Below are 23,071 nucleotides of genomic sequence, written 5' to 3'. Positions count from 1 at the left end.
TCACCTCTTGCCTCTGCTGTGTCACTGCTCTTCTGTCACCCACGTCCACTGGGGGCAGGACACGTGTCCCCTGTCACTGGCTCCACCCAACACACAATCAGGAGCTGCATCCTCTGCCCTCCTCTCCCCTGGCTGTTTGCCCGAGGGGCCGGGGGGGCTGGCAGGGGCAGGACCATGTTCCAGCCCCCCAGTGTGGGAAAAGGGGCTGTAGCATGAGGCAGAGAGAGGCTGGAAGCTCTTCTGTGACATATAAACAGTGTAATGAGGACACCGTGGAGTGTGGAAATATCTTTCACTGGAAAACAATTCCAGATGATGCAACTTCCAGCTACTGCCAGGGGACTGAGCACAGCTCCAGAGCTCCCCAGCTGGGGCAAGGACCCAGGCAGCTCTGCTGGCCACTCCCAGGCAGTGTGGGACAGGTAAAACCAGGGCAGGTAAAACCAGAAGAGATGCTAAAGCTGTCCCACGCAGGCTGAGCCAGCCTCAGAGCCCAGCTGGGACCCAGCTCCTGCCTGGGGACAGTGACACCCCTGAGCTGGACTTCTGGGGGCTGGAGATGGGTCTTGAACCTCCTGGCTGACATTCCTGGGGCCAGACACGGGTCTGGGGAGGTGCAGCCTCTGTGAGTGGGCAGCAGTGAGTCCTGAGATACCCGAACATCCCACCCCAGCTTTTCCAGTGGGACACGTCCCTCGAGCCCTGCCTGGGTGCCCAGGCCGTGTCACAGGTAGGTGATCTCGATGACATTGGGCTCAGCACTCCCGAGGGGAAGGTGGTGGCTGCAGGAGCAGTGGCAGGTCACTCCAGCTGAGCCCATCTTGCCGTGGGCATCCAGGCACCTCCATTGTGTGAGGAGCACGGTGTCCATGTGCTGGGCCATGGGCTCGTGGTGCAGCGTGACCTGCACCGTGCGCAGCTGGGGGCCGTAGTGCACCAGCAGCACGATGAACACGGCCAGCAGCACGAAGAGCACCACGATCACCGAGATCACCGGCAGCGCGTCCGATTTCTTGCTCACGCTCCTGACGATGGACACGGGGGTGAAGGCGGCCACGTCCTGGGGCTCGTGCTGTCTCAGCTGGCTGCCGGCCACCGAGGCGTTCATGGCTCAGCGGGGTGACCTGCCACAGGGACACGGTGGTGACCACCGAGCCGAGCCCGGTCCTGTCCTCATGTCCTGCCCTCGAGCCCGCAGCTCCCGCACACGTGCAGCTGGCAGGGAATGGGACGGTCCCGTGAGTGTCCCCTCCCTCCCTCGGGCTCGCAGCACGGGGGAAGTTTTGGTGCTGAAGTTTGGGGCTCGCAGGATGATGTAATCCCGGCATCCCCTATCCTGGGTGCCTTTGGACACCACACCCGGCTCTTGTGGGGAGCCCTCTGCCCACCCCTCTCCGCCCCCATCCCCACGGTGCTGATCCAGGACCAAACCCCACGGGGACCTCCCAGGGGGACCCAACCCCTCGGTAAACACAAGATCCCGTGGAGCCAGCACGGGTGGGAGCAGGGGGCAGTGAGGAAGGAAGGAAGAAGAGCCCTGCCAGCCCCCCGGGGTACCTGGGCGTCCCTGCTGCCTGGGGATCATCATCTCCGCCGGCGGGACGAGCAGTTGGAGCTGCGGGCTGGCTCTCGGGGAAGGTGCAGCCGGACTCACCTCGGAAGTTGCCACGTCACGGCCCGGCCCCGCCGCCGCCGGGGCTCCCGGGGCACACGGGGAGCGCCCGCTCATCCCGGGGCAGCGCGGCTCCATCCCGCCGCTGCCACATCAGCGCTGCGACCCTCCTGTCCCCCGGCGGGACAAGCGCCCTTTGTCTGGGGAGAAGCACCTTCCCTCCCTCCCCCCTTCGGCTGCAGGAAACCTCCCTGCTGCCACCGGCGGGGCGTGAAAATTGAATGCGGTGAAGGAATGGGTGTAAAAAATCCCCTTGGGCATGTGAGCTGTTCGCACAGCCCGGCACACCCACGCTGTGCTCCGGGCTGGAAGGGCTCTGTCCCCAGGGAGGATGGTCCCCGCCGGGGGTCCCACTGCTGCAGAATTTGCCCATTTGCCAGCACAGCATGGGGAGCTCTGGTTGCTTTGGGCCTCCAGTTCAATGGTTGGACTCAATGATTTTAGAGGCTTTTCCAACCGAAAGGATTGTGTGAGCTGCTGGGGGTCACAGGCAGGAGCCAGAGCCAGGTCAGGGCTGGCACATCCCTCCCCTCACAAAGATACATCCCTGGCCCAGGGGTGCTGTGTGCCACAGCCTCTGCCCCAGCAGTGACCTTGAGCACATCGCAGAGCAGAAAATATGGATCCCTCGGAGTTTCAGCCATTACCAAATGCATCTTCCCATCCTTCCACCCCAAAACACCACTGCTCTTACCTGCAGCTCTCAGCAGACAGGCTGGGGTGAATATTTGGGCTCTGTCCTTCCTGCACGTGGGGACGACACGGTGGGAAATGCCTTTTCCCATCCAGCCGAGCATCCAGAACAGATTCAACTGCGTGTGAGCTTCTGGGTATTTGCACTCATTTCAGGATTCAGTAAAACCTTAATCTACAGCATAATCTCTGAGCATCACATCTGTGCAAGGGACAAAAGGATGGGGGGGCTGCTGGCAGGGGGTTTGTCCCAGCCAGGCTGCTGTGGAGGCCTCCAGCCTTGGGCCTGGTGGTTTTCTTGGGGGTTTGGAGAGGTTGGAAGAGACCCACGGAATGTGAGGAGCGGTGCCATGCACAGGGGATGATTCTCTCCAGTGCTGCTGGAGCAGGGGGCAATGTTGCTAGATGTGGCAACAAGGATCCTGCTGGCAGCATAGGACACCCTTGATGTTCTCCATGCAGTGAAGGAGAGTCTCCTTGGCCTTTGGCTGAGGCTCTGTGGCTTTTGGGGGCTGTGGGAGGGGACTGGAGCAGCCCTTCAGACCAGCAGACAGAATCCTCTGGCTTTGCATCCTGAACACCCACACAGAATCCCTGAGAAGGACACAGGAGCCTTTCCTAGGTGGGAACACTAAAATGCTTCTCCTCCTGCAAACACCACTGACACCCAGCACAGGACAAACCAGAACCTCTGGGGCTCCCACTGTGACAGGCAGGACCTGCACAGAGCAGCGCAACACAAGGTCAGGGCCAAAAAACCAAATCCCTGAGCCCCTTGGGCTGGGTGGGGCAGAACCAGCCCAATTTTCCAGTTCCTGCCCTTCTCCAGGAACTGGGAATGGGGTAGATTCAAGCCCAGCATGTGCTGTGTGTCCTGGAGGGTGCTGCCTGAAGAGGAGCATCCCAAAACCACCATCCCAAAGCCACCATGCCAAGGCCACCATCCTAAGGCCACCATCCCAAAGCCACCATCCCAAAGCTGGCATGTCCCAGCACCCAGACTCGCTGGGGCTGCCCAGGGAGGCACAGGGCACAGGGCAGGCCCAGCTGCTGAGCCACCCTGGCCCCACAAGGAGCAGTAATCCCTAAATTCCTCACGGATGTGTAAGAACCCCTCTCAGGTGGCAGGGAGGCTCCTCCAGCAGCTCTGACCCAGGGCAGATGTGGGGAGTGGGACCTGAGGCACATTGCCCCACACACAAAACACCTCCCAAAAAGCCCCGGCACCGCACGGGAGCCGCCGAGGCCCAGCCGGAGCAGGGCATCCCTCCGAGCGGGACCGAGCCCCGGCAAAGCCCGGCGAGGTTTCCTCCGCCGTCTGTGAGCGATGGCTCACATCCTCCCCGGCCATAATGGGCTGAAAAACACAGTTCCCCTGTGGATTGAGCCCGTTTCCTCCTATTCTTTGACAGGAAGCTGAGCGAGAGTCAGCCCAGGCAGGCGAATCGCTGCTGCGGTCCCTCCCGGGATGGCCAGAGCTGCGCCAGGCTCGGAGCAGCGCGGAGATGCCGCTCCCGTCCCTCCGCGCTCTGCTCGGGCTCCTCCTGCTGCTCCCAGGTGAGAGCCAGGCTCGGACGGGGGATTTGGGGGGTCCGGCTTCACGGGGGGCTCCAAAGGCAAGGCTGGAGCTGCCACTGCAGCCTCGCAGCTCAGGGGTGGCAGCCGGGCTGCTGGGGAAATCGTGGCTTTGTCAGGTTCACAGGGTTGGTTTGGCACTGCTGGAATACAAGGATTTGTTTGCAGCTTAATGAAAGGAGTGTTTCTGCTGAGGCGTTGGGAGTAAGTGACTTTTGTCAAGTAAGAGTCAAGGTGGAATGTTTCAATGTACAGGACATTGTTTTCCTCAAAAATACTTTTTATTTGCACTTTTTGCTCTCATTAGTATCAATACAAAGCCCCACGTGTGAGGCTCGTGCAGAGCACATCTCGTCCTTGCTGTAATAATTCTGCTGCTTTGGGGTAATTATTCTTTAACTTCTGTTTCCCATCTGAGTCGAGGTGTGGGATGAAGGAGCTGGTTTCCTGCTCCAAAGGATGACAGGTTGCTTTTCCCTGCATTGTCAGGCCCCTCTTCCCTTGCTGACAGCTGTAGTAGCTGGGAGCTGGAATACATTCAAAGGAATATAAAATAATGTGTCTCCAACTCGAGGTTTTATCATTAAACCATAGAAGCTGCCTCAGGTTACAGCCACTGTGCTGGTAATAATGGGATTTTTTAAAGGCAGAGAATCATAGAATGGTTAGTGTTGGAAAGGAAAGATCATCTCATTCTGCAGAATATAGAAAGCAATTCGGTTTGTAGCTGTATAATTCCATGAAATAAGAGCACATGGATTGGAAATTTTCTCTCTTCATTAGAGGCCAACACTGCTGCCTTCAGCAGAGGGGGGATTTGTGTCTGGGATCAGAGCAAGGATCACACCAGGGGGCTCTGAGTGCCTTGGCCTCCCTGTGACACTCCTTAATGCCCACCCAGAATGCTGCTTTTCCTTTTAAATCTGCTCAGAAGGGCTTTTATGGGACAGCAATGGCACAGAGGGGGTCAGGCCCCTTCCCTGGCTGGGCTGCACCATGCCAAGGTCCATGGATGGGAATCCCAGAATCCCAGAATCCCAGCTCCCAGGAGCACCTAGGGCTGCAGCACAGGTGGAAGGGATGCCACCCTCCATCCTTCTGTCCTTTCAAAGCCACCTGTCTAAAATCAGGGGCAGGGACCGTCCCCCTCTATGCTCACAGCACTGTCACACCTCTCCCACCAAACCAGCCCTCCCTGGCATGTCCTGCCTCCCTCTTCTGTGCTCCAACAGCCCCAAAATGGCTTTTTAATTTCATTTTTAATTTTACAGCAAGGCCCAAAGGTGGTGCAGCCCCTGGGGAAGCTTCTGCACAAGGCAAAGCAGCAGCTTAGGAGAGGGGCAGTCAGGCTTTGTGGTGCCGCAGGTTTCCCAGCACACCCAGCAGCTGGAAAAGGGAATTAGGGGCTCTGGAACAAGGCTCCCTGCCCTGGGGGAGATGGATGTAACCATGAGGAGACACAGAATCTGCTTAGGCTGGACACTAACACCTGCCTGGTCCCACACAGGTCTTTCTTGCTTTTGCTTGGTGCAAATTCAGTATTTTATTAATTTAGAATTTCCTAAATTAAATTTCTCCATTCTCATGGTTATTTCTGAAGGGAGGTTCAAACAAGGGAATTTCAAACTGTTATTTTGAAATTGCTGAGTTGGGAAGGTCTGGCACATTTCCAATTTGGTTTTCCTCCCCCTAGAAACACTTAGCAGAAAATTTATCCAAACAAACCTCTTCCTATAGACCCTTTCCATTACAATGGGCAGGCATTTCCCAGACAAAAGATTTCCACTGCAAAAATTCCTCCTCAAAGCTGATGGAAACCCAGCAGGATTTCCCACTGTTGTTGTTCCATCCACTGCTCTCCTTATCTGTGCCACAGCCTGTGGATGGATAATGCCATGAGAAATGTGGTATTTCAAAAGCAGACATGTGTTTTGAGATATATTTTTATATAATCAACAAGATGGGGTGTAGCTATAGGACAGGCACCCAGATTCCAGACTTGCATCCTCAACCCAGAGCATCCTAAAGGAGATTTCTCAGCCAAGGGCGAGGCCAGCCCAGCCCTGAGGTGCTGCACAAGGAAGAGAAAGCAGGAGGTGGTTTGGAGAAATGTTTGCTCACACAACAAACTGCTCCCTTCGGTAACACAAAACCCCTGGGTGACTCTGCAGCTCTGACTGAAGCAGCTTCCAGGAATTCTGTCCCATTTACAATAGGTGAGTCAACAACAGGTGTCCTTGCAGGAGGTGGTGCTGCTGTCCCAAAGGCAGGAACGTTCCTGCTGGGAAGCCAGGCTGGAGAAGGGAGCTGGGGCTTCTGCAGGACCAGCAAAGTCCCAGCTGGGAGCTCTCCTGGCCCCAGCTCCCAGAGGAGCCCACCCAGCACGACTCAATCACCTCAGCAGGGGAGAAGCTCCCATCTGAGTCCAGAGCAGGCAGCAGCATGGGCAGAGGGATGGAGCCAGGTTGGCAGAGCTGGGGTTGCTCACCTGGAGAAGGAAAAGCTCCAGGGAGAGCTCAGAGCCCCTTCCAGGGCCTAAAGGGGCTCCAGGAGAGCTGGAGAGGGACTGGGGACAAGGGACAGGACAAAGGGGAATGTCCTTAAGCTGAAGGAGGGCAGCTCTGCAGGTGGGGTCTCAGCCAAGCAGGGCAGAGGGGCAGAACCCCCCCTGCCCTGCTGCCCACACCGTGGGGATATGAGATGTGGGCATATATGAAGAGTTAGGAAATGTGGGAGCAAAACCTGGGTCATTCACCCAAAATCTGGACTCAGATGAACTGTCAGACCAAGATGCTTTACCTGGTCTGTGGCTGTTGCTTCTGAGAGACTGGAACCTCTTCCAAGCAGGGTTATCCTTCAAGTGCTTCCCTGGCACTCAAGCCAGGACACTCAAGAAAAGCAGGTGGAAAGAACAGGAATGATGAATTTTTATTCTCTCTCAACAATGTCTGTCCTATTCCATAGCGTTTCTAAGTCAGCATTTCTTATCTCAAAGTTCACATACAGATGCATACTATGTAAACATTTTATCAAGCTTTGAAAATTCTCTACAAATCCATTTCCTAAAAAATCCCTTAGCCAGCCCCTTCCAGCCCCTTCCACAACTTGTGTCCTGAACCAGTCCCAGCAGGTCACATTCCTGCTTGGTGGTTCATAAACACCAGAGAGCAGCACTCAAATAAACCTAGGGAATCTCATAATCCCTGGAAAGAATAATCAGTTTGGGAAAAAAACTTGGAAAATCTCCTCTGTGAAGTGCTTTGAGTTCTGCTAATAAATAATATTATTTAAAAACTGTAGGTAGGCAAAAAGCACAGGCTGGGCTCTGGGTCCCATCAAGCCTGGATTGGTGGTGCCCCCATTTTTCATTTGCCCTGGGCATGGAGTGATTTCCCCTCCAAAATCCCAAACCCAGCTCCAAACCTGAGGAGCAGCAGGGCCAGGAGAAGGACAGGACCCACATCACCAGAACTCTAAAATAAACAGCTGGGAGGGTGATGGAGCAGCAGCCTGGTGGAGCAGGGGTGGTGCAGCCAGGAGAAAAGCCAGGCTGCTTTTCCTTCCCTTCACATGGGAAAAGCAGCCCTGGGCAGCACAGGGGTGCAGCAGAGCTGCTCCATGCTCGCAGCTTCCCCACATTGTTTGTCTCCCGGGTTCTTTCTGCATCCAAGTGGGTTTTAATTGCCTCCCACTAAGATCTGCTTCCAGACTGGCTCACCAGAGAGGAGCAGGGAATGTGGTTCTTGGAGAGGATGCCCAGGCCCAGCCCTTGAGGACGGGCAGAGGAAGGCAACGATTAATTTTAATTGCTGATGAGATCCGGGATTAATTCCCGGCTCTCTAAACTTTCCATAACACTTTGACTGAGTCATTACAATTCCGAACAACTTGGCAGCCAGTTGCCAACCCCCCCATGCCATTTGGGAATTAGGCACTTGAATACTTGTGTGGATCTGGCCCTGATTTGGGCTGTCAGTTATCCACCCTGCAGAACAACATTTTTCCTCTCTCTCCTCCACAATTCCCACCCCACCTGTTCTGCTCTGAGACCCTCAAGGCAGAGACACCTTATTTAGGCACTTAGTAAAACAGGGTCTAGGCTTTGGCAGGCCTCTCTGCTTTCTAGGTTTCCTAAAAGAGGATTTTTTTTCCACGTGGAAGTCCTAAGCACTGAGTGTTGCTCACTGCTGCTGTGTTTCACCCAGGAAACAGCTGCACCTGTGTTAAGTGGTTGGTGGTTTTTATTTTGTTTTGGGTCATCTGATAGAAGTGCCAATATCTGAGTTGCAGAGCCTATTTTTAGCTTGTTGGATCTCTTTTCTGAAAGTGTTTTCCAGCACAGGGTGACACAGAGGTGCAGCCCTGCCCTGTGGGCTCTGCAGGTGGGACGTCCCCCAAAACTGCCAGGGAAGGGACGAGTCCACGTTCCTTGTCACTGGGAATAGATGCTCCCTCCCCATCAGCAGTTCTGGGTGGACAGGAGCAGTCCCTGTGACTCCACACCAGTGCCAGAGATCCTCCCCAGTGACTCCAGCCCTCCATGAACACAGGCTGGACACCACAAGCCTGCCTTGAGCTTGATCTAAACCCTGCTGAAGCCTTTCCATCAGCTGGCTCAGGTCTCTATAGGAGGCCCTGCAAAATTTGGGGCTTTAAAGTAGTCCCTCTCTTTGGTCACCAGCTGAAAAAACCATGCTTTAAATTGTCACTGGGAATAGATACTCCCAGTCTACAATTGCCAAAAGCAATACCAAAGCAGGAATACCTAAAATTCACCTGTCTTTTGGTCTTTTGGTTGGCATCACCCTCTTTGTGCTGAGGAGTGAGTGGGGTGAGCTGCTGGCTTTGGGAATATCTCAGCTGCCATGAGAGAAGGCTCCAGGTCAGTCTAGACACACCTAGCCCCACAGAAAAACAACTGCCAAGAACAGAAATCCAAAATTCTCCTGTTTACCCTTTGGAAAAATTACCGGGAGAGCAGCGAGCGCAGCGAGCACAGTGCAGCTGCAGCCCCCACCTGCAGCTCCCGTGCCTAACTGGGACTTTCCCATGACAGCACGAGCACAAAGCCCTATTTCCCATGGTAAATCCCTCAGCCAGCTCCCAGTCCCCACCCAGAACTGCACAATCCAGCTGTAAATCCTTTGCACCCAAACACGCAACGAGCTCCTTGGCAGTGCTTGCCCTTGTGGAGGGGCTTTGATGTTTATTGCACTTCCAGCTGCGCCAGCCGTGTCCTGATTATTGCTGGGAGCTGTTTCTGCAGCCAGGGCTCTCTGTGCTGGCAGCAGCCCTGGGAGGGAATTGTTTCCAGCTCCAGGATCCCCTGGGATATCTGCAGGGAGCTGTGACACGTGGCGCGTTGTGTTCAGCCCATGCTGCTGCTCTGCCCCACCATGGGAGCTGGGTCTCATCCTGCCTTGCACAGATCCATCCTGCTCCTGTGGAACTGGGGATGCTGAGCACCCTCCCCAAAGGAAAACACCCACTAGAACAGGGCTTTTGCTTATTTGAGTTGGCAGGGAAGGCACAACAAGCAGCAGCAGCAGCAGCCAGAGGCCGCAGCCAGGCCGGCTGCGCTTTGCAGTGAGTGTGGATGTGTTTAGAGAAGGCCAGGCCGTTTATTCCGGAGCACAATGCCAGAAGGGATCTCCAGCCCTCAGCCTCTCCACAGCAGGGCAAGCATCAGCCCAGCCACAGCAGCTCTGGGAACTGAGCAGTGGGGGAAAATCTGCTTTTTCATCTTTTTTACAATAATCACGAGGTTTAGGTTTGCAAACAGAGAACTTCAGAAGGTCTCCAGTGTGACCCTCAGTGACAGGAGGAGCTGCAGTGAAGAAAGTGTTGAGTACAATAATTTCCTCCTGTCCAAGGGATGCTGGAGCTGGCCCATGGATTGTCCCACCAGGGATGGCAGAGCAGGGCAATGTCACCTCCCTTGCCCTCAGCTTCCTCCCATCCCCAGAGGCTCTGTTCAATAGATTTCTCCTCATCTGCACCAAAAATGATGGACTAAATGTCCAGCTGAGCACCTTCATTTTCCCTTTCCGTTTGGCAAAGGCTGAATGCAGACAGCAGCTCTTTATTCAGCAATTCTGGTTGCTTCCACCATGTCCATGAAAAAGTACCTGGGAGCATTTCTATAAGTGTGCCACAGCTACTTCTCCCCTCAGGAAAACATGGCAATGGGTCCTGCAAGGAATTTTGGAGAAAGGGGAGCTGTGTGAGTCTGGCAGCTGCTGGAGGATGTTGACCCCCAGGACAATCTCAGCACTTTATTTTTTGTGCTGAATGTAGAGAGTATCTTAAGGCATTTGCAAACCAATGTCCAGAATCATCCTCCTTCCTCAAAAGAAGCATCTCTACCTCTTGAGGAAGGGCAAACATGTGCCTAAAACATTCTTTTTTTCCCCATTATATTAATTGATTTAGTAGGTGATGGTACAGCTGCCCATAACCCTGTCTCTTACTGCCCTGATGTCTTGTGAAGGCCGACCTAGAACAGAGGCTGGACAGAGCTAAAGAATAAAGCAGGGATTTATTAGGAGGCCTCAATGGATGCACCTTGGGCAGCACAAGAGCCCAGCCAGGGCTGCACCCAAGATGAACCAAAATGGTCACAAAATGGACAACCAGTCATGGAATCTGTCACTTTGATCAGTTCTGCTCCATTTGCATCTTGGAGTTCATTGTCCAATTCCAGCTCCGGCCCAGGCAGTCCCATCCTGCTTGTTTATCTCTCCTCAGCCCACGTTGTTTCTGCTCTTGGGCCTGAGATTTGGATCATTTGTCCTTGGTCCCCAGCTGGAGCAGGAATTGTTTTGTCTCCCTGCTCTGTACACAGAGCTCACCATCCCATAATATGAAGCCCAGGCCCACACAGCAAAGCAGCATCTTTAGAATCTGAAAATATAAAAGCTAAAACCTGAGGCATCACCCTGATGCTCCTTTAAGTTGCTCTTCAAAACCCCCAGGGAAGGATATCCCATAAATTCTCCAACACAATCACCTCACTAGCCCTGTGCTAAAGCAGGTTCCTATTTCCCAGCCTCCATTTTCCTTGCTGAACATAAAGGTCCTTAGTTCCTGATCTGATCCTGCTCCAAATGGAGTTAGAAAATCAACCAGTCCCTTCCTCTCTGTGTGTTTAAAGACCTGATCCTGACTCCTTTTTCATGGATTGAACAGGACAGTTTTCTCAGCCTGCTGCCCAGTAAATCAGAAAAGAAAAACATTTAAAAGGTCTGAAAAGTCCAGTCTGATTTTCACAGCCAAGCCATGTCTGGGAATAAACCACATTTTATTACATGTTCACCATGGTTTACACGCTTCCTGTCTGGCTGGGATCATTGTCATAAAGCCTCAGACACAAAAACAATTACAGCTTCAGAGCAATTCCATGAGGAAAATGAGATCAATCAGGAACTTGTTACACCCAGAGGGTGCTGAGGGTGAGCTCTGAGCCAGAATCACGCTCAGTGCTCAAGGTCTCCCTCCAGACACCCCTTCCTGCCCAGGCCCTCTGCCTCCCCAGGCACCAGCAGTTCATGGACCTGCCCCTGAGCTCATCTACACCACCCCTGCAGCTCCTGGGATTAAATCCTGCAGTCACAGAGTGGCTTGGGCTGGGAGGGACCGTGAAGCTCATCTCATCCCACCCCTGCCATGGCAGGAGCACCTCCCACTGTCCCAGGTGCTCCCAGCCCTGTCCAGCCTGGCCTTGGGCACTCCAGGGATCCAGGGGCAGCCACAGCTTCCCTGGGCACCCTGTGCCAGGGCCTGCCCACCCTCACAGGGAGAATTTCCTTCCAGGAGAGCAGGTTTGGCTGAAACGGGCACTGCTGTGCCCTGGCTGGTGCTGCCCTGGCTGGACCCTCCCCTGCACACCCTTCAAAGGCACTGCTCCCACCACAGAGCCCTGAGGCACCATGAGGGGACAGTGTGCTGGAAGGATTCAACCTTCCCTGCTGTCCCTTTCTCCCCAAATCCCTTTTCTCCCGTGGGACTCTGGTGAGATGGATCACCAGGGCAGTCAGATTCAGCTGCTTTCTGTACCTGTGGTGTCATTTCTGTCATTAAACTTAACCACAGAGAGCACCAGGGTCACCAGCAATAAACATTTGAAAATCCCAATTAGGATGTGCATTCCAGCAATGACAGACTCAAAGTCACTTTCCCAAAGTTAAACCAGCTGGGTTGGATTTGAGCATTTAAAGTGTATTTACATTTTTCAGGTCTTGTCCTCGAGTGTGGAGCATTTCTTTCTCCCATTTTCAAGGGCAGCATTTTTAATTGCCATCTCATCTAACCCTTGGGGTTGGACTAGATGACCTTGGAACTTCCCTTCCATACTAAAACACTCTGCTCTGTGACTCCATGAGCACAGGACCCCTGGAGCTGGGAGGGGAAACATCACAGATGCTGAGTGTGATGGTGTTCACAGGGGTCCCAGGAAGAGGGAAGACATGAGAATCTGACTCTATGTTTCAGAAGGCTGATCTATTATTTTATGATATATATTATATTAAAACTATACTAAAAGAATAGAAGAAAGGATTTCATCAGACTAGCAAGCAAAGGAGAAAGAATGGAATGATAACAAAATCCTGTGACTGACCGAGACAGTCCAGACAGCTGGACTGTGATTGGCCATTAATTAGAAACAACCACATGAGACCAATCACAGATGCACCTGTTGCATTCCACAGCAGCAGATAATCAATGTTTACATTTTGTTCCTGAGGCCTCTCAGCTGCTCAGGAGAAAAAATCCTAAGGAAAGGATTTTTCATAAAACATGTCTGTGACAGCTGAGAGTAGGAAATGTGAGGGATTGTGGCAGGGATGCTTTGTCATGAATCCAAAAGAAAAGCAAACAAATAAACCAAACAAAGCTCCCTTTCAGCTGAGGAACTGGGGATCCAGGGAACACCTACATAGCCTTGTATGGACCTGCAGGACAACCCAGGGCTGCAGCTCCCTCCAGACTCAGTTTCCCAGGACACACAGGATAGGAAGGAGAGCAGTCCCACCAGCTCCTGGAAGCCTTTACAAACTTCATTCATCCATTCCTCAAGGGAACAAAGTGTTCATCTGTGTCTTACCTCTGAACAGCTCCAGAGCACAGGACACACACTCTGCTGTGCCAGGGCTGGGCTGAGACAAACAGCTCAGGGGAGGGAATGACCCCATGGATTTCTGTGGCTCCCCTAAAGGGGAGGAGGATGTTTATCCTGGCTGGATAAACTCCACTACTCAGAGCCTGATAGTTTTACACTCAGTAAAACTTCTTTGCTACTACTTCTCTGCTAAAGCTTTTGGGGCAATCCCATATTTCTGAATAATTTCAACAGAAGATGAGGAAAAGCCAAACCCCACAGGGAACAAGATCAGCAGTGTGTTAGTGACCGCCACAGATCAGCAGCACTCACCCTCTGCTCTTTCCTTTCAGGTTCCACAGCTCCCACAAACTCCTCCACCCCTGCTGGAACAGGTACCTCTGCTTGTGGTGTGCTTTATGTGTCTGTTTGGACGTGGATGCACGCAGAAATGGGGGGATGCAGACTTGGGGAGAAGCCCCAAATGGGACTCTGATTCCAAACTCCCATCTGTTGAGGGATCTTCTCCCAGGATCCTGCCTCTGCCTGCCCTATCCATCAGCAGGCACCCCCAGACCTGCAGGGGACATGGAGGGCACTGTGCCCCAGGGCTGACCTGCCTTGGCTCCCTTTTGTCCAGAAGGGAAGGAGGCTGTGTCCCAGGAAGCCTGGGGAAGGCAGAGGGATCCTGCCTGCTCTTTGCTCCCTGTTCCCTAGCAGCAGTGGATCCATGGAGCTGGTCCCTACAGGGACAAACCAGGGACAAACCCTCTCCTCAGCATCTCTTGTTCCCCTCACCCTTTCTGCTCTCCTTGGCTACCATGGCCCCTTTCTGATCCATCCTCCAACCCTCCCTGTGGGATCCCACAGCCTGGAAATGTCACCTCTGTGCCTCTGCTTGTGTTCCAGGTCCATCCCAACCAACAGCACCCAGCCCTGAAGCCAAGAACCACAGCCCAGGTAATGCTCAGCTGGAGGCTGGCCTGGGGACATCCCAGTGGGGAACTGGCCTGACCTCAGTCCAGCTGGGCCACCCCACAGTAACTGGGGCTGTGCAGGGGACACTGGTGAGGAGGAAGGACATTTTGTGGTGTCAGGGCTTCTGATCCTGCCAATTCACCTCACAGGGATCAAGGCACAGGTGTGAGCAAAACCAGGGGCAAAAAGAAATAATCACTAAATTGAATAGGGAGAATGAGATCATCATAGAGTGGTTTGGGTTGGAAGAGACTTTAAAGCTCATCCCATTCCCCATGGGCAGGGACACCTTCCACTATCCCAGGCTGCTCCAAGCCCTGTCCAAGCTGGCTGATCTTTAAGATCCTTTCCAATCCAAGCCTTCCTATGATTTTTGATATGTACAGAAAACCAATTGCACAAGAAATGATCTCTCCAGCTCCATGTCTGTTAGTGTCCACTTTGGTATTTGGAGACAGATCTCTTCCTGCTATGTGTCAGGGAAAAAACTAAATATAAACATAGCTACCCTTCCAGGAGAATCCCAAAAATATCAAGGAATAAGATCTCAAAAAGATCTCTGCTTCTGCTTCCAAGCCTTGCAAAAAAAAAGAGAGAGAAACTTAAAACTTCATCCTAAATTCTAATATTTCACTGAAGCATTTGGATAAAGGGGAAAAAACCCCACCACACTAACCTTGAAACCATTTCACCATTTTCTCAATTTATTGTGAAGCCAAGAGCAGGCTTGGCAAGGAAGTTTCCTACAAATTCCCAGCTGGTATCCACTGTTCCCTGCAGAGGGATTATTGAAAGCTTTCCCCCTCACATCTTGCTCTGGATCAGGGGCAGTTTGGAGCAGGCTGAGGCAGAGGATGGACTCTGCAGACCACTTCAAGAGCTGAATTATTTGTGCTTGGAGACTCTCAGTGAATGAAAGGTGGAAGTTGGCATTTCAGAGCAATGGAAATGATCACGTGGTGCCAGGCAGCTGCAGGCAGGTCAAGTGTGTGGTGACAAAAACACCTTCACTTTTCACAGCAGGGAAAGCAGCAGTGGCAGACCCTGACTTTCTCCTCGTGTTTGCTGAGCTCTGCCAGCTCAGCATCTCCTCACAGCAAAAAGAGCAAAAGGAAATTCCAAAGTACAAGAGCTCCTTGACTCTGAGCAGGATGAAGGCTGTTTCCATGCTTCCCCTAGCAGATGATTCTTAACTCTCAAGAAATTTGAGGACTCTGCAATAGCTGTGCCCTCTCCAAGCTGTTTCTGAGCTGAACCTTTTGAAGTAACACCACAATTTCTCTACAGAGCCATCAGTAAAATCAACACCAGCGACCAAACTGAGCCTCACCTCTGTGGGTCAAACTCCTACAGCCAAACCCTCCCCCATCACTACAACAACTCTGACAGCAATCACTGAGAGAGGTAAGGATGGAAAACTCAAATATTTGCTCAGGCAGGGCCTGTTTGTGCCTCCCTCCTTATCCAAGCCAAACTGCAGGCATCAAAATATTGGGCCTAGTCCACACTGTGCTGTTATTCAGCAATTCTGCAAATATTGAATTTCTCAGAGGTTTTTTTGCTGAAAGAGCAGCTCATTCCAGCTCCCCAGATGGACACAGCCAGGCCAAGCCCATATGAGAAAATCCAGATCGTGGTTTATCAAATACTGGAGCAGCTCCAGTCTGCCCAGGCTCCCTCTCCCAAGCTCACCCATCAGGTACACTCTGAGCTGACTGCACACCTGGCTACCTGGCCATCCTGATGTCTGTGTGGAGAGACAAATGCAAATAAAGATTTTTACTCCATGGACACCCAGCAGCTCTCCACAGTGGAATCTGTAGTGGCTTCCCAAGTTAATTGTCCTTTCCCATGTTTTCTTTATCTAGATGATAAGTCCAGTGGAAACAGAAGCACGGCAGCTCCTTCTCCAGCACCTCAAGGTACTTTGTCCTTTTAGAGGCTAACAATAAGATCAGATAATTTGATGGCAATCATTGGCACAGGTTCTCTAAGCACGAGTCTCTTTTGGGGAGTGAGCCATCCAAAATCACATCTGGTGTCTTTATAAGCAGTGATAAAACATGAGATAAATGCTCTTAACATCCTTGAGCAGCCAAACAATGGATGTATGTTTAGGAGAGGGAAGCCCTTTGAAAATCTTTTTAAATAAATATAAATTTGCTTTTGACAGTTTGCTTAACCCAATCTGTAAGCACAAATTAGAGAATTCAGTAAGAGTTTTCTCAGAATAAGGGCAGAATCCAAGTGACTGGAAAACTGAAATCTGACAGCTGAGCTGACTCTCCATTAAAAATTCAGCCCCAAAAATCTGCAGTGGTTAAGAAAGTGCTCTGCCTCTGCAAGTACCTCTCAGATCTCCAAACACAAGCAAGGTGAGGAAGCTGTGGTCAGCTGTGCCCACACAGATGCCCACCCAGCATGTCTGTGCCCAGCTAAGCCAGGAGCCTTTTGCTCAGAGCAGATTGCTGTCCACTCCAGCCCTGATTTGCCACTGAGAAGCTCCACACATCTTTGAATAAAGATGCTGATGCTTCCAAAAGCCATGTCTCCCATTGTGTGAGACCCAACATTTCCCACGGATGGGGTATCCGTGCCAGGCTCAGCAAACCACAGCTTCTGCCTGTGGCTAGAAGAACAATTTTAGAATTAAACAAAGAATTTGATGAGTGGGCAAAAAATTGTACAGCAGCAGACTCTGCTTCTCCAGACTGTTCTGCTCCTTGTGAAATAGCTAGATTCATTATTTCATACCTTTTCCCCTTTTCCTGACTTTTGGCAAAATGCCATTCCAAATCAGGGATGTTTGCTGTGGGACAGGACCTGGGTTCAGCAGCTCCCCAGGCAGTGCAGGAGCTGTGCACACCTCTCCAGGCACCACAAACCCTTGGCCAGCCCTGCTGCTGGGAGCCTGGGCATGGGAAAGCAGGGAAGAAGATCCTGCTTGACCTACAGATGATCTTGTGAAGCTGTGAAGTATCACTTTGAGTCTCCTGACAGGGCCTGTAGATGCTCATTAAGGTTGATGCAGACACACTGGCTGTTCAACAACAGCCTGGAGGCAGCAAAGGATATTTCTTTTCTGTTCAAGTAAAACACACGGGCTGGCTTCACATTTCCTTGCACAGGCACTGGAAGCAGTTGTCACAAAGCAGGCAGCTTCACACAAGCCAGTTTATCCCACTGAGAACTGGAGTCCTTGCTTGGACAATCCTCTGTGCTGCCACAGCTAGACTACCTATGGTGTACAAGTTAGCCCAACTCAAACAGGTTTAATTACTTCTAGACAACCCAGCATAGCAAATCCATTCACTTCAAGTCCAGGGACAAGCCAAACACTCAATCCACACCTAAATTCTGCAATATTTTTTCCCCTAATCTGACTTATTTTAAAGTCCCAATGTTCATGACCTACAGCACATCTATAACCTTCCCAGCTCAGTCTTCCAGCCCTGCTTTGCTGTTTCTGCCCCAAACCTGTAACTGGGACTGCAGACCCTAAAGAGTTCACAAAAGGGGATTTGAATTGTGGTTCCCTAGGTTTCCATTTGGACATGGAAAATGGGACAAAATATGTTTGGTGGGAAGCTTTTAGTATGGAGGTGGGAATATTAATTCCAGGTTTCCCCAGATATCACTGGCACTATTGTGAATCCATTCTCCTCTCCATCAATTCCTTTGGTTCTGGAATGTCACTGGAGGTCAATGCTCACATTCTGTGTCTCTCTGTGCAGGTCAGGATCCCATGAGAAATGAGAGCACCACAACATCAGCGATTCAAGGTGCTTCCTCCTCAGAGACAGGTGATTCCTGCTCCATATTTTATATTCCTCTGCACAGCCAGCAGCAAGGCCATCACACAGCTGTCTTCAAGGCAGCATGGACACCAAGGATTTCCTGAGGGGTGATGAACATCCCATCCAGCCCTTGAAAAGCCTGTAAAGCTCTGCGGAACAGCACTTCAGGGCAACCTCTTGAGCCTGGGAACAGCAGGAAAGGTGCCATTATGGCAAAAGGTTGTAAAAGCAGGAAGGCTGGACAAATTCCTTCCTCAAACACAGTGCCAGTGCTAACTCTGATCTTTCCCCACTGGGGTCCCAGAAGGAAACCCTGTGGGTGCTCTCAGCTTGTCCATAAAAGGGACCCCACCAAGGCAATGATTCCACACAGGTCTCGCTCACTTTGCTGTTAATATTGATGGGCCTGGCCAGAATCCAAACTTGGTCTCTTCATTAAGTGCAAGTGAGAGTAAGGGCCTCTAGGATTGCTAGAAATCCTCTTCCCAGCTGTGGAAGAATGACTTTTATGTAAATCTACCTTTCTTCCCTCTGTAGGCACCTCAAAACTCATCACCCCAACACCCAACTCCTCCGGCCAATTGCCCAGTCCCACCCCGACAGATGAGAAATCACCGCTGACAGTGGCAGCTTTTGGTAAGGTCTTGTGCCACCTGGGGGGAGGAGGGGTTCTCTTTCACCAGGTGTCCTGGTTTAGGGCAGTTTTGGGAGAGAAAATGCTGGTTTGGACACCAAACTCCATGAGGCCCTGGCACAGGGTGCCCAGAGCAGCTGTGGCTGCCCCTGGATCCCTGGCAGTGCCCAAGGCCAGGTTGGACATTGGGGCTTGGAGCAGCCTGGGACAGTGGGAGGTGTCCCTGCCATGGCAGGGGTGGGATGAGCTTTAAGGTCTCTCCCAACCCAAACCATTCCATGATTCCAGGATTCTAAGTCCAAGGGATTCTTAGCAGGACAAATTTCCTGTGCAAAGAATTGAATTATTGAGCCCTGATGTCAGTATCAAATCCACACTTGATTTAAAGTGTCTAAAGATGGTTTATGGGACAGATACCATCACCCACAGCTCTAGCTTGTCTCTCCCTGTTACATTACTTATTTATCTGGCTTTACACACTTTTGGGATAAGATTTACCGACTGTAGCAGGAACATACGGACTCTTATCAATCCCCAGTGTAATCAGCTGACTTCTGCCTTCCTGGCACTGCCTTACCAATTAATTATTTATTGATTAAGTATTCATAGCAGCCCTTTGAGGTTAAAACACAGGAGGATAAAGCTATTTGTTCTAACAACTGTTTGCTTCTCTGCCTATTACGAACCATGCTCACATTAATTAAAATATTGATTTCCTGGCCAATTTTGATGTCAGTCTCTCTGCTGCTCAGACAGTTCTTTCCTCCATCCCCAGGTGTCATCAGCTTTGTCGTTATCCTGATAGTGGTGGTCATCATCCTGGTCAGCGTGGTCAGCCTGAGGTTCAAGTGCAACCACTCCAAGGACTCTGAAGGTATCTGTCTGAGGGAATCTGTGCTTCCCTAATCAACAAATCACCAGTTTCCATGTGGATCTGGCAATTCCTAAAAGATGCATTGGAAAAGCTTACACAGTGGTAGGGAGGTTTGGAAGCCAGACTGGAACATGGATTGAGCAGTCAGGAATGCAGTGTGACCTCCTCACTAGAGCCCCAGCCCAGCCTCATCTGGATGTGGTCTCAAATTTCCTGCAGCTCAAATTCCAAGAGGTGGGCAGCTCTTCCAGCAAAAATCGTGGAGTTTGGCACTCCTTTTCCTTTAGGAATCCCATTTTCCACGAAGCAGTGCCCAGCAGAGGGCAAGGCTGCTCTGCAGCAAGGCAGAATCCTTCCTGAAGCCCAGCAGGGCCAGCAGTTCCTGCCTGTATGTTCCCTCAGCTGAAGGGTTTTCTCTAATCAACTCCCAAGTTTCCCCCACAGTGTCTCAAATCTCATTCAGATTTCAGTTATACCCCTGCACAAAGTAATTCAGAATAGAGCTGACTCATTTTATGACTTCTCACCTCTACATCACCACCTGCTTTTCTCCCCCCAGACAAACAGAAACCAGGAACCTCCATGGTATCAGAGAGGTAAGGATGCTCCTGCCACCCACATCTGATTGAGAGTGCCTGTTTTATCCCAGAGCTAATTTTAGCAAGGAAAAGAATCTGCTTTGGTTATTTCAGGTGGAAGGAATCTTGTCAAAGCATCTTTGAGAGAGTTAGAAAAGCAAAATCAGCTTTGATAACACCTCATCCTCTGATGGAGACATAAATAGATCAATATTTAGGGGGCTCATCTCAAAGCTGAACTGAGAGAAGACTCCCCACCTTCCCAAAGCAGATTGTCTTCCTTGCCTAGCTAGAGTCTTGATGTCTAAACTCGAGTTTCTGGATCTCAGAGCAGTCTCAGATATCTCCCAAGATGCCCATTACTGTTTCCCAGTGAGAGCAGGACAAAGGAGGCCCAGTTCAGAGACTTTTGGAAGAGAAGCATCAAGCAGAGAATGGTCCACCAGAACCCCATGGTCCATCACTGCTATTCCAGAGGAGAGGCTGAATGTGGGAAAACAGCAGGAAACAAGAGCTGGAAGGGACCAAAACATATTGCTGCTATTTTTCCATCTGATAGTTTCCTAAACCCTGGAAAGGGACACAGGGAGCAAAGTCTGTGAGTATTTAGGTGCCAAATTTGCATCAGCATCAGTGGTCACTAAATACCCTTAATGATCATGATTCAAGGGATCTGAAGCCACTGAGGCAGAACATGCCAGAAAATAGGACAGTGCCTAAGGTTTCCTGATCCCAAAGTCATCCAGCCTCCACTGGCAAAGAATGCACATCCCAGCCCTCAAGATAGGAAAAAAGGGGAATTCCACCTTCCCAAGACTTGTAACTCCCTAGATGGGCCTGAATCAGTGGGTGGGGGAAACCAAACCTGGTTCCGCACACCAGCCTTGGCCTTGCCTGTTTGTCTCCAGCTCTCTGCAAAGAAATTTTGTCCCTGGATGTGTCCAAGGAACACCTGGACATGGCTCTCAGTGCTCTGGTTTGCTTGACCAGGGGGTGATTGCCCAAAGGCTGGACTCGATGACCTTGGAGGTCTTTTCCAACCCCAGTGACCCTGGGATTCTGTGGTTCCCTCTCTTGTTTCCCAGAGTAATCAATTATCTCCTTTCCTTGGCAGCTGCTCGGCAGATGCGAGCCAGAAGGGGAACAGCATCACTCTGATCTCCATGAAGAACATCAACACCAACAACAGCATGAGCTACCCCCCATCAGAAAAGGTTTCCCTCTTCAGCCTTGCTTTTTAGGGAATCAGCTGGGGATCATTTCTCTGGCTGGATAAGAGCATAAGAGCATGCCTTGAGGTATTTCTTTGCTCTTTTATTCCTTCAAAAATATGACAAAAAAACAGCTGCCACCAAATTTCTAAAGGTCCAAACTGCTTCCAGTGAGCCTGGTGAAAAGTTTGAGTGCCCATCTCAGGTTTAGCTGGGCTGGCTGAACTTTAGGTGCCAATTTTACCTCATGTACACAGGAGACATCACCTGTGGCCATTAAATGGGGCGGTCGATGAGAAATTGAGGTCTCACCCTCCAGCCCAGCTTATCCACTCCTGCCCCTCAGGTGGCTGAAGCACATCAGGGCTCTCAGGTCCATCCCACATGAGGAATTCTTATCATTTTCAGTTGTTTTGGATTTGGGACTGAGTTTGGGAGAACACATTGCTCCACTGCCTTTGTCAGCCCAGCCAGGCCACTGATGACCACGTTTTGTTCTTTTGGCAGGTGCTATGAAGCCAAGAGCCCAGAGCTTGAAGCTGACACGTGACAACCAGCAGTGGCTTTCTAGGTTTTTTTTATTTTTCCTTCGGGGAAAGAGCAAGGGTGGACTTTATATCTAAATTATTATGTCCTTTCTGATCAGTACATTTACAGTAGTGTCCTACATAGCTTCCCCACCTGGGGCCTAAGGGCTTTCTCCAGTTACAGCCTGCCACACTCGGTGGTTGATATCTAACTCTATTTTTGATATGCCTTCAAACACTCAGATAATTCCAGCAGCAAGAAGCACCAAGGCACCATGCACTCCACTAATAAACCTCTGCCTTAGATGAATGGCCTTTATAGTCTGTGCCAGGCAGTCAGGGGCTCGTTAATCAGCATAGCCCCACGTGGAGCCAGACCTGTGCTTGGGAAAGCCTGATCCGAAGCTGAAGGCCTGATGGGACTGAAATGCCCAAGTTTTGGGTCAAATCTCAGCATGACTGCTCAGAGCCCCTTATCCCTGGTGCCCTCATTGTCCCCACAGCAGTGGGATGGTCACATCACATCCCCCTACCTCACAGGGCTGTTGTGAGGCCTCGTTAATCCCTGTCTGTAAATCGTTTTGAAAGCCATGAATTAAAGGTGCTGCTGAAATGCAAATTGCCATCTGAAACACTTTATTATTATGATTATTATTCATAACAAATGAGCTTCAGGAAGGCAGATCGTTATCTCCCCACGTGCTCAGCTGAGTGTAAGGAACAAAGTCCCTGCATAGATCAGGGTTTATCTCAGTGTAAAATGAATGGCCACGAGCAAAATGCTGATCTCCTTCAGCTCCTGGAGTGTGGCAGCCCAAGTTTGCCAGGAGAGCTTCCAAGGGAAATTCAGGTTGGATATTAGGAAAAGTTTTTCACAGAAAGAGTGATAAAGTTCTGGAATGGCTGCCCAGGGAGGTGGTGGAGTCCCCATCCCTGGATGTGTTTAACAAAAGCCTGGATGTGGCACTCAGTGCCATGGTCTAGCTGAGGTGTTGGGGCTGGGTTGGACTCGATGATCTTGAAGGTCTCTTCCAACCCAGTGATTCTGTGAATTCTGTGTGATCTCTACCACTGCTTCCCCAAAGCTTCCTGGGACCAGGAAGAGCAGCATCCCCTTGTGCAATGCAAGAGGCAGCTGTGCTATGGAGCTGGCAAGGAAATGTTCAGCAAAAAAAAAAAAAAAATGCAACATTTTCAAAGCTCCTGGTAAGAGCCAACACACTTTTAACCTCTGACATCTTCACTGGGTAGTTTGATAAGTTGTTTCTTAATAAATTAAGCTTTTCTGGTAATATTCATGAAAAGTAAAATGCTGACACTCAGCCAGGCTCCACCAGACTGGTGAATTTCCTTAACACAGAGTCCCAGATAATTCCCAATGTGATGGACCCAGACAGCTCCACTTCCCAGAGACCTGGCATTCCACACATCAAGC

General features: G+C 51.1%; 2 protein-coding genes across 3 annotated transcripts; one reads left to right on the top strand and one right to left on the bottom strand.

Moving 5' to 3' along the window:
* Positions 1–724: 724 nt before the first annotated feature.
* Positions 725–1,650, bottom strand: SMIM33 (small integral membrane protein 33). Its single transcript, XM_058815608.1, has 2 exons — positions 1,558–1,650; positions 725–1,124 (listed from the first exon to the last, which is right to left on the bottom strand). Exon 2 carries the CDS (start codon positions 1,106–1,108, stop codon positions 725–727), a length of 384 nt encoding a protein of 127 aa, XP_058671591.1. The 5' UTR covers positions 1,109–1,124; positions 1,558–1,650.
* A 2,137-nt stretch (positions 1,651–3,787) lies between these two features.
* On the top strand, positions 3,788–22,224 carry ECSCR (endothelial cell surface expressed chemotaxis and apoptosis regulator). 2 transcript variants are annotated; one of them, XM_058815421.1, is made up of 11 exons: positions 3,788–3,922; positions 13,391–13,432; positions 13,947–13,997; positions 15,303–15,419; positions 15,884–15,937; positions 17,750–17,818; positions 18,350–18,448; positions 19,222–19,320; positions 19,880–19,916; positions 21,013–21,112; positions 21,617–22,224. In XM_058815421.1, the coding sequence occupies exons 1-11, from the start codon at positions 3,871–3,873 to the stop codon at positions 21,623–21,625; spliced, it is 729 nt and encodes a 242-aa protein (XP_058671404.1). In that variant the 5' UTR covers positions 3,788–3,870; the 3' UTR covers positions 21,626–22,224. The 2 variants fall into 2 exon arrangements, with proteins under 2 accessions (XP_058671404.1, XP_058671403.1); XM_058815420.1 differs by lacking the exon at positions 21,617–22,224 and having other exon boundaries at positions 21,013–21,139.
* The last annotated feature ends 847 nt before the right edge of the window (positions 22,225–23,071 follow it).

The sequence above is a fragment of the Ammospiza caudacuta genome, chromosome 16 (assembly GCF_027887145.1).
Source record: "Ammospiza caudacuta isolate bAmmCau1 chromosome 16, bAmmCau1.pri, whole genome shotgun sequence".
Classification (NCBI taxonomy): domain Eukaryota; kingdom Metazoa; phylum Chordata; class Aves; order Passeriformes; family Passerellidae; genus Ammospiza; species Ammospiza caudacuta.
The sequence above is the reverse complement of the archived record's forward strand: the minus strand, read 5'-3'. Positions and strand labels throughout refer to the sequence as shown.

What these genes read in the sequence shown, in the direction of transcription:
- SMIM33 (XM_058815608.1), bottom strand. Translation starts at nt 1,108, where the DNA reads ATGAACGCCTCGGTGGCCGGCAGCCAGCTGAGACAGCACGAGCCCCAG.
- ECSCR (XM_058815420.1), top strand. Translation starts at nt 3,871, where the DNA reads ATGCCGCTCCCGTCCCTCCGCGCTCTGCTCGGGCTCCTCCTGCTGCTC. An exon ending in AGCCAAGAACCACAGCCCAG is followed by an intron (nt 13,998 to 15,302) that starts GTAATGCTCAGC and finishes ATTTCTCTACAG; the next exon opens with AGCCATCAGTAAAATCAACA. An exon ending in TCCTTCTCCAGCACCTCAAG is followed by an intron (nt 15,938 to 17,749) that starts GTACTTTGTCCT and finishes CTCTCTGTGCAG; the next exon opens with GTCAGGATCCCATGAGAAAT.